Consider the following 18534-nt stretch of genomic DNA (forward strand, 5'->3'; position numbering starts at 1 on the left):
CTCTACCCGTCCAAGTCAGTCACCTCAGTCCCAGAATATTGCTGAAGTTCCTCAGGCCAAATCCATCGAGCTGATTCTTCAATCATCTTCCCTCTGTCATAAGGTCAGAAGTTGCAATATTTGCTGATGTTCGCACAGTGTTTTGTTCCATTCATAACTCCTCAGACAGTAAAGCAGTTTGTATCCACATGCAACAAGACTTGCAAAATACTCAGGTTTGTTCTAAATAAGGATTAACGTTTGCACCTTACAAGTACCTGGCTGCTAATAACCATCGCCAATAAAAGACAGTTCAATCACCTTTTCTTGATGTTCAATATCATTACCATCACTGAATCTCCCATTGTTAGCATCCAGAAGGTTGCCATTGACCAGAAATTTAATTGGCCAAGCCACATAAATACTGTGACTACAAGACCAGGTTTCACACAGTGTATTTTACCATAAATAATTCACCTCCTGACTCCCCAAAATATTTCCACCACCTGCAAGACACAAGCCGGGAGAATGATGCAATAGTCCTTGCTTACTTGAGTGAGGACAACTTCAACAATGCTCAGGAAACTCAACACTATCTGAGACAAAGCATCCCATTTGTTTGGCACTACACCCATCACTTTAACCCTTTACTTCCTCCACCACCAATGCATAGTAACAGTGCACCATCTCCAAGATGTACAGCTGCTTGTGGAAGACTTTTAAATAATAATAAGGTTGAATGTAAAGAATACATATAGCAGGGTTTTACATAGCTTCAGGTTTATGCAAGTTAGACTTTATGCAGTTGAAAGTGTGAGGGAGACAATTTTACTTTAACTGAGAGCATGTAGGATCAGAAATTCAATAAAACACTGAACAGGACTCCAAGGACATGAACACTCTGATTCAGTGTCCACCAGTTAAGAGGGAATGAGGTCAATGGCAGAAACCAAAGGAAATGGGCACAGTGTTCTCTGTGTTTAGCTTTATTAGATGTATTCAATGTTCATTCAAACTTGAATGTAGTTTTAACAAGCAGTCTGACTGTAGAAGAGCGCTGGAGAGGTTGAGAGAAGAAGTTGGATCAGTACAACCAGCTATCATATGTGTATGTGTTAAAGTAGTCACTCAGATGCAGATAAAATCATTAAAGAACAATATGAGGTGCGACAGGAGAGGACAGCTCTGGTGGTGTCTCTCCAGTGCTATGGAACATGACCTACTTACTGGATATCAATCCAATATTCAGGGACAAAGGGCTGAATTTGAGTTCTGGGAGAGCTGAGCATTGTTGCAGTAGCTAGAGGGTTGGGAGGGTGCCTCAAGAGAGAGGTGTTTTCTGAAGAATTTTTAATGTTTAAAAATAAAATGTGGCCACAGCTGCATCTAGCCAGCATTATGGAAGGGTCCCACTTCACAGGATCGCCTGCAGCTACAACCATGATCCTCCGACAATCAGAGGTAATGTGGGCTGAAAACTATCAGGGGTACCACTGGTCATTCCCCTCCATCCATGTGACAACTGTCAACCAGAGACAGCATATACCTTTTGGAAATTCTCAGAAGATTTCGCATGAATAATATGTCCTCATTGACTACCCACTGCTAGTGGCCCCACCTTGAAGCCACACCCCTCAAAATGGACTGGAAATAGGAGAATACTGGCAGACTCAGCAATAGAAACTACGTCTGTCGGAATGTATAAATTGGAAAAATCGAATGGGCTAAAATATTCCAGATGAGTTCATAGAATGTTTTCAGGATAGTTTCTCAAAACAGCACATTCTGGAGCCAACCAAAGAGCAGACTATACTAGTCCTGGTGTTGCTCAACAGGATATGATTAATTAATAGCCTCATACCGAAGGTACCCCTCGATGATAGCAATGCATTCACTTTGAGAGAAGAGAAGGGAGGGTCCAAGATTAGCATTTTAAGGCAATTCTAAAGGGATGAAAGCAAAGTTAGCTAAGATTAACTGGCAAATTAGGTTTGTGATAGAGCAATAGAGACAAGAATTTAAGGAGATATTTTGGAAGACACAGTATATGTACATTCCAAAGAAAAAAAAAATTCCAGTGGAGGAACCCACCATCTCTGGTCAGCTAAACAAGTTAATGGTGTCAGATTTAAAGGCCAACGAGTAATTATGCTAAGGTGTGTGGCAGATCAGAAGAACTGACAAAAATATGTTTTAAAAAATCAAAGAATCACTCTAAGCTTAATGAGGGAAAATTAAGTACAAAAGATAGTTAGCGAGAAATATAAAATCAGATAATAAGAATATATATAGCTATTTAAAAAAGGAAAAAAACAGTTAACAATATGGAGGCTAGTACAATTGCAACATTAAAAGGCATCTAGATAGGTATATGAATAGGAAAGGTTTGGAGGGATATGGGCCAGGTACTGACAGGTGGGAGTAGATTGGGTTGGGATAGCTGGTCGGCATGGACGAGTTGAAACGAAGGGTCTGTTTCCGTGCTGTACATCTCTACGACTCCACGACTCTATGAATGTTGATCTGTGGGAAGTGGATCCAGGGAATTAATAATGGGAAATGAAATAATGAGATGGCAAAGTAATTGAACCAATATTTTTCATTGGTCTTTAATTTCGAGGATACAAGTAACATCTCAGAAATATCTATAAACCAAGCAATAGAAGGGAGAGAGGAACTCAAGGAAATCACAATCATGAGTCATGATTTGGAGTTGCTGGTTTTGGACTGGGATGGATATGGTTGAAAATCATACACCACCAGGTTATAGTCCAACAGGTTTTTTTAAAATACAAGCTTTTGGAGCACTGCTCCTTTGTCAAGTAAAGCGGTGGAGCTCTGGGATGACAAGCTGTTGGGTCCTAGGATCTTAAAAGTGGCTCATGAGATAGGTGATGCATTCACTCTAATTTTTTAAAACACCCTAGTTTTGGGGAAGTTCCATTAGGTTGGAAAAATTTTGGTTGGCAAGATGAAAAAAAATAGTATGCCACAGGAATCCGTGTAGTGACATCAACTTTTTACAATTTACATAAATGGCTAGGATAAAGGGACTGAAGCCAGGATTGCAAAATTTGCTGATGGCACAAAGGTAGGTTAGAAAGTAAATCATGAAAAGGACATAAAGAAGGTGCAAAGGAAATTAAATAGGTTAAGTGGTGAGCAAAGAGCTAGCAAATGGAGAACAATATGGGAAAATTGAAATTGTCCACATTGGGTGGACAGAATGAATAGAGACCATATCATCTGAATGGTGAGAGATTTTACAGCTTTGAATTTTCTAAGGCATGAATTACAAAACATCAGAATCTAGGTATAACAAATAATTAAGAAAACTGATAGAACGTTAGTGCTTATTACAGGGGGAACTGAATACAAACTGTATAGTTCAACCGTACAGAACATTAGTGAGATCACACCTGAACTGTGAGCAGTGTTATTCTTATTTAAAGAAGGATGTAAATGTATTGGAAGCAATTAAGCAGAGAAGGCTTACTAGACTCGTCCCTGGAATGGAGGGTTTGCCTAATGAGAGAATGTTGAACAGGCTAGGTTAGAGTTTAGAAGAGTAAGAGGTGACATAATTGAAATATGTAAGATCCTGAGAGCCTTGATAATATGATGGATGTGAAGAGGATGTTTACTCTTCTGAAACAATGTGGAACAGCTTTAAACACTGTTTAAAATAAGGGATCATCCATTTATGATAGATATGAGAGACATTTTCTTCTGGGAGAGGATCATGCATCTTTGAAACCCTTTTCAAAAGATGGTGGCGGCAGTGCCTTTGAAACATTTTAATTGGGAGATAGATAAATTATTGATAATCAAGGGGCTGAAATATTATTGGAGTAGTTGGAAACGTAAAGTAATAAAATCAGGCATGATCTTATTAAATGATGAACAGGCTTGAAGAGCTGAGTGGCCTGGTCCTGTTTCTCATTCATTTGTTCAGGAGTTTAATGTCCAGCTCCAGTGGCTTGTCCTGTTAACATTTAACATTTCAAGGAGCATTAATTACTTCAAGTTGAGTCTATCTTCTTGAACTAAGTAAGTTCAAGTGTGTTGAAGGGCCTGCTTCTGCTCCTATTTGGTATATTTGTATCTTTGCACGTATGTTCGTTTGGTCCCAATTTCAATTTTGATTTGTTATTCAAGGATAGTTGTTTTTACAAGTTCTTTGATGTAACAGTGATGGTTTCCTAACTGCATTCCTTGCTTTTGATTCATGTAAAGGTATTTGAATAAAAATAATGAAGCAAGATGCTTCAGGGAAAGACTTGGCTAGTGTACTCTAGATGCAAATCTCATAAAGGGTCTTTTCTGAACTTTTATGCTTCTCTCTGGAGCACAATTTTCTGAGCTCTTTTGATTATACTTGCTTCTTCCCTATTTTCTTGTCAGTTTTGGCTGTAAATCTACTTCTTTCCTCTTCTCCTCAATAGTTGTCTCAATGTTCTTTTAGAATCTTGTTGGTCCAAACATTGCACGTCATGGTATGTTTCTTGAGTGCTCAGTTCCAATCATTTTTCAGCCACAAATTGGTATAAGTGGGAATTGGTAATGACATGGTCATCTGAAATTTCAGACCAACAGGAACCAATACTGACTTAGCTAGTGAAACGTAAGATCAGAGAAAGAAGCAGAAAGCTTGAGAAAGAATTAGGTTGAATCAGAGTTAAGATGGTATTAATTTCTCTTTCAGTTTCTAATTTAAGAAGGAGAGAAAGGTAGTATTTGGAAAAATAAGACAGAAAGAGAAGTAAGAAGAATGTTTCAAAACTCTCTCAACAATTTATTGCCAATGGCAGTGAGACTCCTTAATTTCAACAACATGAACACATAACACTTTGGAGCAAGACTAGGCCATATGACAATTTGAACCTGCTCTATCAATCAATAAAATCATGGCTCATCTGGTTGTAGTCTCAACTCCACCTTACTATCTGCACACATTAGCCCTTGACTTCCTTGTTCATCCAAAAACTATCCAATGCAGACTTGAATAAATTTAAAGACCCAGCCTCCGCTAACTTCTGAGGAAGAGACTTCTGGAATAAACCACTAAAATGAAAACGTTACCCTCAGCTCTGCCTTAAAAAGAAGACCTCTTAATCATCACCCATGTCCCCTAATTGTATCCTTTCTAGGAGAAACATCCTCCTGGTGTTCACCCCAATCAGTCTTCTGAAGATCTGACATGCTTCAGTAAGATCACCAGTCATTCTTCTAAACTACAGAAGGTATTGGCCTAACCTGTTCAAAGTAAGATGAGCCCTTCAGCCCAGGAGCGAGTCAAGTGAATCTTCTCTGAACTGCTTGTGGAGCAGTTGTATATCTTCTTTTTCAAATAAGGAGACCAAGACTGTACACAACCACCCAGCTGATCCCTCAAGGCCCTGAACACCTGCAGTAAAACTTCCCTACTTTTACTTTATAATCCTCTTGTGATAAACAACAGAATTTGATTTGTTTTCCTCATCACTTGCTGCATCAACATTCTAACTTCATAATTTGTGGACCAGGACACTCAGATCCTCTATACCACCAAGATCTGCAATCTCTCTCAATTTAAATTTTTATTCTTTCTGCCAAAATGGACAAGTTCCCATTACCCAAGCTATATGCCCATCTGCCAAATGTTTGCCCACTCACTTGGTGCATCCATAGCTCTTTGCCTCTTTGTCGAGAGTGTGGTGCTGGAAAAGCACAGCAGATCAGGCAGCATCCGAGGAGCAGGCGAATCAATGTTTCGGGCATAAGCCCTTCATCAGGAATGAATTTCTCCTGTACCTCTTCAAAACAATTTACTTTCCTAAATTAGTATCATTAGCAAATTTAGCTATCCTACTCTAGTCCCCTCATCCAAATCATTGATATAGATTGGAAATAGTTGAGGAGCCAACAGTGATCTCTGTGGCACTTCGGTTACAGCTTGCCAATCCAAAAAGAAGAGATGACCCAATCATCTCTACTTTCTGCTCCCTGTTGGCTAACCAATCCCATATCCGGCAAATAAGATGGATGAGCAAATCTTTTCGCTGAGATTTATCAAATATTTCTGTGAACTTCTGCCGCTGCAACTCTGGTTGTCCTTAGTTTTAACCTATTTTCCATGCTCACCTTAGCCATATCTCCCTTAATATCCTCCTAATTACCTTCATTTAAGTTTAAAACCTCATTTCTCCCTTTCTATTCTGACTATTTCCTTCTTGTGTTTCCAGTGTTGAGTTTCATGATAGGGCCAGAAATTGCATTATTAACAAAATCTTTAGAACATGAAATATTGGCTTTAAATAACTCAAGTGAGATTCATTCTTATTTGCACCCCAATGGTTTTTTAAGCATTAAAACATTAAAACGTGTGTCCTGAATTTAACCCACATTATTGCTCCAGCAATTTCGAACTATTGTTCCTATTTTTACCATGTAACCAGTCCTGTGGCTGACTCTATTGTTCCAAAAAGATTCCATTCTTTATAAAAATGACAGAGTTGTTTTCACACTGATTTTCTCACCACTTAATTGCACTCTGAAATTTTTGGAGGTGCAGATCAAGTTTCTCCATGTGTCACTTACTCTTCCACACACCTCCACTATTTACCCTTTCCTCCCTCCTCTACCAATCTTTTTTCAACATGATCTGTTCCAGTATTTTTTAAAATGTCACCATCCCGTTGTTAGTGTACTTAGAACACATCTCGTTATCTGTCAAACAGTAAAGTTGTTTCAAAAAAAATTTCTGAGATGGCTTGAAAAAGTTACTGATGTACAATTTCTTATTTGTCTCGAAAACAAAGGAGCTATGTTAGCAATTTTAGGAACATTTTCTGTTGTAACCAAACTAATAAAATTAGCAATTAAAGCTTAATCTAAATTTAAGCTTCTTTATCCTTTGATTCAGGAATATAAGTTGTCAGGACCCAGGAATTTGTTAAAGAAACATTGAAACTTGTTACAACCATTTAAACCCTTTATTATTTCATAATGCATAACTCCTCCTCTAATTACAAAATGCTTTCAGACTTGGGTTTATTTCCCTCCTTTTCTTGGATAAAAAATCGGTGGTAAAAATAAAATTTCCTAAGAACTATTCAGCATTCAAGCCATTGTAATCTTAGAAGTTCTAAGTCTCTCAACTGTGAGGCTGTTCTGTTTACATTATGGAGTAGTTTCCACAGCAGCTGGAACAACAATAAAAACTGCACATGCAGAACAATTTAATTCTGACCACTGCAATTTTCACCATGGCCAAGAAAGATACCTACAAAATAGTAAACGCAAGGCATATTCAGTTAACAGGGACGATACCACGATATTACTGCTTCCACTAGATTGAAGATTATTCTTCTGGGCACTGCCCTGAGCAACCCAGGAGAATCTTCGTAAGATAATTGATGTAATTATAGGGTGTTTTCAAGCTCTGTGCGCACTTTTGTTTTATAGGGCAGGTCATTACACTGGTCTGCCAGTGGACTTGCGGCAGGGAGGACTCATATAATTCAGCACAAGGTCTACTATATGCTGCTGCCATCTGATATTTTATAGTGATAATGCTACTTTCTGCAGAAGGGCCTTAGACATGTCTACCTTTGTCCTCACTGAGGATTCCCACTAGTGTGCCTGACCCATTTCCTGCACTTCTGCCCTCACCCCTTCCCTTCAACAACAACAATAAAAAATCAGTGGTAAAAATAAAATTTCCTAAGAATTATTCAGCATTCAAGCCATTGTAATCTTAGAGTTTTGACCCCACCAGCCTCTGCATCCTAAGTAACATAAACCGTCATTTCCAACACCACCAGGCTTGTATTCTCCCTTCTCCCTTGTCAGCATTACACAGACTTTGTTCCTTCTGGGACACCCTGAACCAATCTTCTTCCACTCCCAATACCACCCCACAACCCCGCAGCACTTTCTCATACAATTGCAGAAGATACAACACATGTCTGTTTATGTCCCCTTCTCACTATCCATTGGAGTACCATAGCAGGCCAAGGCACAAATATTAGCATGGGAGCAAGATGGTTTATTGAAATGGCAAGCAAATAGAAGGTCTGGGTCATTCCTATGGACAGAATGGAGGTGTTCTGCAAAGTGATTTGGTCTCACCCTCCTCATCTGTCAACATCATAAATGGCTGCATTTTCTAGCCCCGTTCAATTCTGAGTGATATCAGACTATGAAACATGAAATGTGTTTTGCTGTCCACAGATGCTGTCGGACCTGCTGAGTTTTGTCTGATTTTTCTGTTTGTATAAGAATAGGTGAGTCTTGCTAGAACCGTACAAGCACACCTAGAGTACTATGTATAATTTTGATCACCATATTCCAGGAGGGACCAACTAGCATTATAAAAAGTTAAGAGAAAGTTCACCAGTTTGATTGATCGAAATAGTGTTTTTTTTCTCTGAGGAAATAATGAGCAGGTTGGAATTTAGAAGATGTGGTCTTATTAAAACATAAAATATTCTGAGGGCACTTGATAGGATAGATACTAAGAGGATGGTACCTCTCATGGGGAAATCTATTAACCAGGGGACAGTTTCCAAATAAGGAGTCTTCTGTTTAAGATATACTTACGGAGGAATTTCATCTTTAGTGGTCACTAGTGTTTGTAATTCCTTTCCTAATAAGCAATGTATTAGCTGAATATCTTCAAGGCTGAGCTGGACAAAGTTTTGATCGATAAGTGAGTTCAAGAATTAATGGAGGCAAGCAGGAAAATGGAGCTACAGCCACAATCGGATCAGCCATGATTTCTGAATGGTAGAACAGGCCCAAAGCCTACTCCCCTTCCTGTTTTTTATGTTCTTATAACACAAATGCATGGATGTAATGAAAATGGAAAAAAAGTCAACCCTTAACATGGATTGTTTTGACAAAATAATTAAAACAATGTTGTTATCTTTTTCTAGATGGGAAGGTGAGGGTGAAAATGAAGTGGGAAGGTGCAAGGAAACAGGCCAAATCCATGTGAGGGTCGATCCCAAGTACTACAGGCCTACTGAAGTGGTAAGAACATTTAAAAATTAATTAAAAAGTAACCCAGTTCTGTTCATGTAAAATGCTTCATTTGACTACTTGTTTGTAACATTCCTTATTATATCATCCAAAATTATAATTGTATTCCAGAAATGCTATAGCTCAGAAGCATCTCTAGCAGTTTTACACTTTCACTATTATTCCATTGTTAAAACATATTACTGTGTTTGGTGATTTGGTCTTGTTTCTAATTATTAAACTAGTTGTATCCTACTTGCTGTGACTCTTTGGGTACCTATTCAAATTGGTTACACAATTATCCTTTGTTTAAAATTCTGCTATTCCTTTGAGATAATATCTTCAAACATTTGCATTTTTTATTTGATATTGCATAGATAATGTATTTTTCCAAATTGAATTATACATGAGATTGCTCATTGGAAATTTAAGTCACATTGTTAGTATTTTTGTGTCAAAAAGGCACAAAAAACAGGATAAATCCAATCTTCTCAATTACTACCAGCAAAGAATGGGAAATTATCAGTACCAACAAGTGGCATGTTCACATCAATAACTTGCTCACCAGTGTGTTTAGCCTGTATCGCTCAGTTCCAGGCTATTTTTACAGTCATGGTCCGAGAATAGACAATGAACTAAGTTCAGAGCTGCAATGAGACTGGCTGCGCTTGTCAGCAAGTTAGCTTTTGACCCAGTGTAATACCAAAGAGCATTTGTAAAACTGTAGTTGATAGGGTTCAGAAGAAAACTGTCAGGTGGCAATAATCCTACCTAGCGCAAAGAAAGATGGTTGTGGTAGCTGGACCCAACCATCTCAGCCCAAAGTAATTACTGCAGCATGTCTTCAAGGAAATGTGCTAAGCCCAAAGTTTTTCAGTTACATTATGTATTTCTCTCCTTCCATCAGAAGGTTGAAAATTGACTTTTTATTGATGATATTACAGTAATTTCCTTTGCAATTGCACTGATAACAAAGTAATCCATGCAAGCTTGCAGCAAAAACTAGACAATATTGGACTAATAACTGATAAGTAACATTTATAGAATCCCTACAGTGCGGAAGTGGGCAACTCAGCCAATCGAGTCCACACTAACCCTCCGATGAGCATCTAGATTGGCTCAAGATGTTTTGATTAGAAATTGGCTGCCTGAGTAAAGTCCTAATTAAATACCTGGAAATTTTTCAGGAAGGTCTAGATACTATCAAAGGAGCCAAGGCCAACTCGCATGTTGACCGGGAAACAATTCCCCATGATTAGGCTAGGTCTGCCTAATGCCATTTACCTTATGGGCAAAAATAGAGGCTGAAATCAGAAGGCTGGAAAGTGAAGGAACCATTAAACCAATCCAATTTGCGGAATGGGCAGCACCGGCCGTGAAGCCCAATGGGTCACTTCGCCTTTGTGGGGATTTTAAACAAAGGCAAACAAAGACAGGACCCCTGCCTGGATGTTCACAGCATCCCTGACTTGAATTGCTTTGTCTTTTTTTTAATGATTCAACACCTCAGCCAAAGATATCTCTTCTCTCTTGCTTTACCATTTGGCACAGATATAAAGGAAGGAGGTTGGTTGTCAGCAGAGCTCAGTCAAGTCAATTGGTATAGCCTTCATTCAGCAGGGTAATCCTCTGAGAGCAGTCCAGGGGCCTGGAAATGGTCCACCGGCAACTTGGGATAGTGAGACTCAGCATGGTATCTACACAGTGGTTGAGAAGCACAATATTGGGCATTCCACCAACCACCTTGAATCTTTCTTTCTGATAGTGTGCTGCTTTCTTTCTGGAATGAGAGAAGTGCAGATAACAAGATGAAAGTGGGTGGCAAAGTAGTTACTTTAGATGCGGTTGGAGAGGTGTCCTAAGCTAGTAAGTAGGCAGAGTAGAGAGAAGCGTGTGAGAGAAGATGTTGCAGGCATTAATGAGAGTTGTAGAGCATACGTCTTTTTGAGAGATAGGTACAGTAGCAGAGATAATGTGAGATGTTGAAAACATGATGATGGCACTTACAATGGCGAGATGGAAAAAAGTTCATTAGCCTTCTTCCTACAGCACTGGGCTTTTCTCCAGATGACTGATACTGCACTGACCCAGATGGAAACCTCAGACCAGGCCGAAACATTTTGCTGACGTGGCTTTCGTTCCGGGGCTAGGGGAATGAGGGTGTTCCCTCCTCCACTCCACCCCATCCACTACAACTCCAAGTCCTGGTCTGCAAAGCGGGACACCAATTTTCCTTTCTCTGCCAAGTCTGAAGTAAATGACAGGGCAGCTCCGGACAAACAGTGCTCGGCCTGATGCTCAACATCCTTTTAAATGTGACACTAGTTGACAATCCACTCCAGATACCCTGGCTGTGGCACATTGTTCTGGGTACAGTAGAACTGGACTAGAATCAGACAAGGTGGTGTGGCAATAGTGGCCAGGTAGATAGTTAATAAGGCAACTTTGCAAAGACACGGCAAGCAAACTCATCAGAATTGACACTTAGCCAAAAAAGCATAAGATTTAGCCCATGTTCTATTTTCATTCACTATCTAGAAGTCCAGTAAATGACCTTTACCCCCCACTTCTCCAGTTGGTTGTTTAAATATGTTTTACCTTGATTCGTGTGCTGTATAGATTTTTCAACAAGATGGTTTTGGTCCCTTTGGCAGAAACTAAAGTTGCATTTCTTATTACAAGTACAGCAATGCCTCAGTTAAATTTCACATTTTAAAAATGATCCAGTTTGTACAGCCATATTTGTGGTTAGACAGCAATGTTATCGTTTTTGTTTTCAAGCATATAAACTGTTTAAAAAAAGATTGAACTTCTCAATCCTGAGCTTTCAGTTACTATTTATGTCCTAATGGTACTGATTTAAGCAGTGCAATCGATTTAAGGGCTTTCTTTTTGGGAAAGTAATAATGCTACTTTACAGGCAGAAGTGTGTCTGGTTTATGTTACATTTCCAGAATGCCATGTGTAATTACGACAATAAATCTGACACGTATGGCACAATTTTGATTACTTCATTGGCAAACAGTGCAGCTACTGTTTAATAAGAAGCTCCTTGAACAATATTAAAGACAATTCTTAATTGATTATTTTTATAAAATTGTGCTTATAATTTATCCTTATATTTGGCCATATAGATATTTTTTATTCAACCTGTTCCGAGGTGTTCTGGCGGGGATATCACAAGAGCCCTTAAGTGTATGTCTATAAATAAAGATATAGGTGAATCACTGGTGTATCTGCTCGGGCCATTTTGCTGTAAGAATCAGAATATGAGACTTTATAATTGTTATCAGTCAGTATGGGCATTGTGATAATAAATGCTGACTTTGTTTGTAATGGTGCTCTGTCATATTGTGGACAACTCACATTTCACTAAGTGAAACACCCCAATAGCATAAGAAAATGTTATAATGGATGACCAAAAGCTTGGTTATCAGGATAGGATTTAGGGAACATCATAAAGGAGGAAAGAGACCAGTCAATGAAACCAATCAATTAAAGTATTTAGTAAAGTGCAGCAAACAATTTGGAAGAACAACTGGTTTGTTGGCCTTCATTGCAAGAGGATTTGAGTTCAGAAGTAAAATGTCTTACTGCAATTATACCTGGCCTTGGTGAGAACATGTCTGTGCGTCGCATCCAATTTTAATCTCCCTACCTAAGGAAGGATATCCTTGGTATAGGGGGAGGTTTATTAGGCTGATTCCATGGGTGACCAGACTGTCCTATAAGGAGAGATTGACTTAACTGGGCCTGTACTTACTAGAGTTTAGAAAGATGAGAGGGTAACTGAATGAAATTTATAAGATTCTCACAGGACTGGAGTAGATGTACTGAAGATGTTTTCCCTGACTGGGGAGAATAGAACCAGGGGTCATAGTCTCAGGATATGGAGTTGAACACTTAGGACTAAGATGGGGAAAGAGATCAATTTTTTTAGATTTTGAAGGCATCGAGAAGTATGGGGAGAAAGTCAATCAGCCATGATCATATTGGAAAGCAGAGCAAGCTCGCAGAGCTGATGGCCTACTCCTACTCCTAGATTTGATGTTTCTGTGGAAGAGGCAAGGCTCTTGACAACAGTATCCAAAGCTATTGGCTGAGATTAGTGCTGTCCAACCTTTTCACATAGGTGAGGGTGCTGATTTTGTGGGAGAGTGGGTTGCACATTTCAATTTTTCTATCATTTGGAAAGGCTGTGAGCAAATTTCAGAAAGATAAGGTTTCACACAACAGTAAGCTTGAATTTCAGAGAAAACAGAATTATAAACCACTAAATCGATAATTTTGTAAGTAATTCATGAAAATGATCACTGAAATATGCCAAGCATGAACCCATTCTTGGCTGCCTTCTCAGGGTGCCTGTGTGGGAAGGAGAGAGCTTTGTCTTATCCCCTGACTTGAAGCCTCATTCCACCCAAGAACCCAGATCTCTTTAATCATACTATGAACTTGGATTCATGACAGACTGGTCGAGAAGTCAAAGTCAAGTATAGTCTTCAGATTTAAGCTTTGTAGTAACCCTATTTATTATACATTCATATTAAAACTGCTTTAGATGGCAATCATTTGATATACCTGGTAAGATACACACTGTGATATACACACATACGCATGTGTGCGTAATTTTGAAATCAGTAATTAAGTTTGGATTGTGAATTCTTGGTGAATAACGTAGGATTTCTATGTGTCTGCAGTTAATAATTAACTATTTCAGTAGCCACGGTGATTTATTTTAAAACAGTCCGTGAGCACTGTTTTGGCAGCCTAAAAGGTTTTTGGCTACCTTTAGAATTTTACGAGCTAGCAAGACAGACAATTTGCCTTATGTTAGAAACTGCTAGTATGGGATTTTTTTTAAAGCTTGAGGGAAACAAACACAATTGAGAGAGAGAATCTTTTCATTCAGTTTTTACTTTGAGTTAGTCAGCTGTATGAGGTCCTTGCATAGATATGCAAGTATACAGCAGTGCTCCTGAGGAGGGGAGAATATAGTAAGACTAGGTTACCTTCGAATAAAGAGTTAATGATAGCCCACCACACAGGAAGTGTCAGGATGAAACCCTGAAGAGGGCTTGAAGCTGAGTTCACATAAATGCAGGTGTATGATAGCTCCTCAAATAAGCTATCAAAGATTTCAGTCCAAGAGTTAAAATCATGCTTATTTAAGTGTGGTTTCAGGGAAGTGATTCTGGGGTAAGTATTGTACAAGGGTTGCTATTGGGTATTGTATAAGGGATATTTTTAAACTTGTATGGGGTGTTTGGGATTAATCTGTTACTGTGTGTTTAAAACTCTGAATTTAGGTTATCAATGAATAGAATAGTTTATTCTAGTTTATCTTCATTTCTTTTGTTTCATTAACTTCTGTTTTATTGCTAAAATATATCTGTGTCAATGAAAGATAATTTTGTTAAAACATAAATGAAATAAAATATGATCTATCAAGGCAGATTTCAGTCTGAGATCTGACTTGCCCAGCAATATTATTGGCTGGGATCATAACACAGGCTCTAATTTTATTGTTAAATTATTTAAGAACTAATCTGTCTTCTTTTAGTGTTCATATCCAAATGCTTTTGAGACTCCCCAAGTTTGCGAGTTTACAAGAGTCAGGAAGTCATAGCTATACAGCACGGAAACAGACCCTTCGGCCCAATGCGTCTGCACCAAACAGATATCCTGAACAGATCTAGTCTCATTTTCCAGCATTTGGCTGAAATCCCTCTAAACCTTCACTGTTCATATATCCATCCAGATGCCTTTTAAATTTCTTACCAGCCTCCACCACCTTCTCTGGCAGCTTATTCCATACATGCACCACCTCTGCATGAAAAAGTGCCACTCAGGTCCTTTTTATATCTTTCCCCTCTCACCTAAAACCTATGCCTTCTAGTTTTGAACTCCCCACACTGGGAAAAAGACCTTATCTATTTCCTCTATCCATGCCCCTCATGATTTTATAAACCTCTATAAAGTCACCCCTGAGCCTCTGAAGCACCAGGGAAAAAAGCCGATCCAGCCTCTCCCTATAGCTCAAACCCTCCAATTCTGACAACATTCTTGTAAATCTTTTCTGAACCTTTTCAAGCTTAGCAACATCCTTCCTTTGGCAAGGAGATCAGAATTGAATGCAGTATTCTAAAAGTCCTATACAATGTCCTATACAACCTCAACATGACGTCCCAACTCCTTTACTCAATGTTCTGACCAATGAAGACAAGCTTGCCAAACACCTTCCCCACCCTGTCCACCTGCAACTCCACTTTCAAGAAACTATGCACCTGCACCCATAAGTCTCTTTCTTCGGCAGCACTCCCCAAGGCCCTGCCATTAACTGTATAAATCCTGCCCTGATTTGCCTTAGCAAAATGAAACACCTCAAAGAAACCAAAATAAACTCCACCTTCCACTCCTCGAGCTCTAGTTCAAGTGTTATAATGCCAAATAAATTGTGATATTTATGTTGCGTGAGGTGTAGCTGTGACATTGTTGCAAGGTTGCTCCAGGATCCTGAAACCCCTAAACAAAAGGAGCCTAATCTTTTGCATTGAACCCACAGGCATGCTGTCATTTGCAGTATTGTGCTCTTGTCACACTCACCACAGTTGTTACTCCTGCTGTGCAGGACTCGGGCTTCATGAATCTAGTCACTTGCTCAGCTCACTGCTCCTCCAATCAGAGGTTGTTTACCTCCCAATTAGAAGTTGCTGCTGATCTTCTCACTACTGAGAAGCAGATTCTGATTGGAGGAGCGTCTCTTTGCATAATCTTCCCCTTGTACTTCTTGTCTTTGGAAACCCAGTTGCAGGCCACACATGAGGCCTTGGTGAATGATATTGTCACCCCTAAGCCAACTTTCAGAAGTGTCAGCGTGACGACTGAAAGCATAGGCATCAATGGTGGATAAAAGAAGTCTCACAGATAAATGTACTAGTTTATGGCAATCACTTTGTATTTGATGTATAAAAACTCACCAGAGATTGATGAATCACTTCTTCAAGTCATTTATCAATGCTCCAGTTCTTGATGTTCTTGTATTAGATTTTGGAACCTTTCCTTTTTTTTAATCAAGTAGAGCTTACGTATTTTTTAAAATTTGTCTCTCATTAAAAAATGAGAGCAAGGTTATGATTGTGACAAAACTTTGAAATGGCTTTTGAAGAGAGAAAAGCTGGAATAGTGATGAGAAAGATAAAGTTTAGAAAGTCGCATGTAAAGGAAAAATGGCAAAGAACAACTTGCTAAATGTAAAAAATATTTTGATTAAAATTATTTTGTTCATTTAAATAAATAATTAGAGATAAGCAATTCCTGATATTTGAGAAGTTTTATTACTGTAGTATTAATGTTTTTTCAATACCTATTTGTAAACTGAAGAGTAGAGTTTTTAAAAAGACAGTCTTTTCTATTAAGTTTCCAAAAGTCTTTCAAAGTAATGCTGTCTACTAGAGGAGAAGGAATTGATGTATGGGTCTTCAGAAAATAAACAATCTGCCTCATGAGAAATTATCATCTGTTATTTAATTATATTTAAAACGTAAATGAACATAATTATGACCAAGTTTTTAATTAGTAAATTGGAAATAAAGCAGAATCTTTTGAAAAAGAATAGGTTAAAAGCCAAGAACATAACATATATTTAGCTTTGGAGAATGCCACTCAGTATCATCATTTTTTAGCATGCCAGAGACAAGACAATTATTCCTTTTATACACTCCCTCTGCTACCAGGAAAAAAAGTGTAAAATTTACGAGGAAAGAGTCTGCACGCCATGCAAATATTCACTTTCAAGAAATCAGTGGATGTGCCTACACTAAGGGAGTAGGCAACAAATTGAGACTTTGGAATTCTTTTACCAATAGGAAACAAATGATATCATAGTATTGTGCTAGGTTCTTGTGCCAATAACACTCCTTCCTGCAGAAAACAAGAATAATGAAAGTACCAATAGAAGTGTAATTTGGCACAATTAGAAGGGATAAAAATACAATTCAGAATGCTGCCTGAACCTGTTTGGCCTAATGACAACCGCTCGCTGACTATAAAAAGCTTTGCAGTTTGACTTTTCCTAACAAGCTTCGCAGCAGAACAAAAGATGTACAGTAATCTCACTTGGGGTTATCCTTATCCTATGTTCAATTTTGCTTTGTTCAGGGATTAAACAGTATTAAAGTGGTTTTAGAGTAAACAGTGGGAATGTGCTAAGTAATAGCAGAAGCTCAGGTGAGTGATTACAAAATTCAGACTGTGGACTGCAGCACCTTTGATCGTGCAGTAATCCCACAATACTACACTGACGTGTCAGCCTGGATTATGTAACCACCTAGCACTCCTACGCAGTGTCTCTTCATAAGATTTTCTGTCCACTGTGTGTAATGTAATCATAAATGTTCAATATACTTACTTTTAAGATTTCACTACAAATCTTCAATGCAACTATAAAGACCATTTTGGCAAGATTTTTATTTTACATATCCACAACTAACCCAACATACTTAACTTCCCAAAAATATTTTAACATACTTTCCTTGTTCCGTGGAAACTTATCCAGAGCAAATTCAGATTGTATTCAGGGGCATGAGTAAAATTTATCCCGAGCAAATACCACAAAAATAGATTATGGAATCTTGCTGTGCACACATTAGATACCACATTTCCCATGCTGCAATTGTGATTACGCATCTAAACTATTTAGTTTGCCATGAAGGGGTGACTGGAAGTCATGAAAAGCAGTCAGTATATTGAGATTCTTGATTTATTAAGCTAAGTACTTGAAACATGTAAGTTGAATCACTAATCTTAAGAAAATAAAGAGAAGAATGAATGCCATCATTAGGATCATTTCCTTTATTTTGCCTTTTGAAAAGTGACGATTTTTATTTAGTTAGCAAATCCATTTGGATTTTTACTCTTTTTACCCCGACTCATTTCCAAAACAGATACCTTTGACATCCAAGGTCTAGATACTTGAGAGGCCTTCAAACTAGTAGCAGCGCTCATTGAGTCATGGAACAATGTAGCACTGGAAGAGCTATTTGGTTCATCATGTCATTCAAGTTTTTAACTAGTTTTATTTGAAGGCTTTTTTAAATTTACTTCCACCACCCTTTCAAGCAGCATATTTCAGATTGAGTTTTTTAAAAATTCCTCGCATTGCCTCTCATTCTATTGCCAATAATATCAAATCAGTATTGTCTAATTATTGACCCTTTTGATATTTGAAGAAGTTATTCATATTTACTCTATTAAAATCCATCATGATTTTCAACGTCTCTCCTCACGTTGCCCATTAACCTTCTCATTTCAGGAAAACAACTCCAGTTTCTCTAGCTGTCCACACAAATGAATTTCTTCAGCCTTTGGACTATTCTTCTAAATCTCCTCTGCTCCCTTTGTCAGGCCTTGAAATTTTCCTAAAGGATGCTTCACAGGATTGGCCAAAATACGTATCTGGAGCTAAACCAATTTTCAATAAAGGTCTAGCCCTGCTTCCTTACTTTTGTGCACTGTTTTAATTTATAAAGCTAAGGATATCATATGTCTTCTCAT

At 38.3% G+C, this 18534-nt stretch overlaps 1 protein-coding gene across 1 annotated transcript in view; it reads left to right on the plus strand.

Moving 5' to 3' along the window:
- The window catches only part of gmds (GDP-mannose 4,6-dehydratase), a 647649-nt gene that overhangs the window by 567823 nt on the left and 61292 nt on the right, over positions 1-18534 (plus strand). The window contains exon 9 of the mRNA XM_043719391.2: positions 8898-8994. Within this exon, the coding sequence (XP_043575326.1) occupies positions 8898-8994 (97 nt within the window). The remainder of the gene's footprint in view (positions 1-8897; positions 8995-18534) is intronic.

Source organism: Chiloscyllium plagiosum, unplaced genomic scaffold, assembly GCF_037043375.1.
Source record: "Chiloscyllium plagiosum isolate Xiang-an unplaced genomic scaffold, Cpla_swu_hap1 HiC_scaffold_34, whole genome shotgun sequence".
NCBI classification, from domain to species: domain Eukaryota; kingdom Metazoa; phylum Chordata; class Chondrichthyes; order Orectolobiformes; family Hemiscylliidae; genus Chiloscyllium; species Chiloscyllium plagiosum.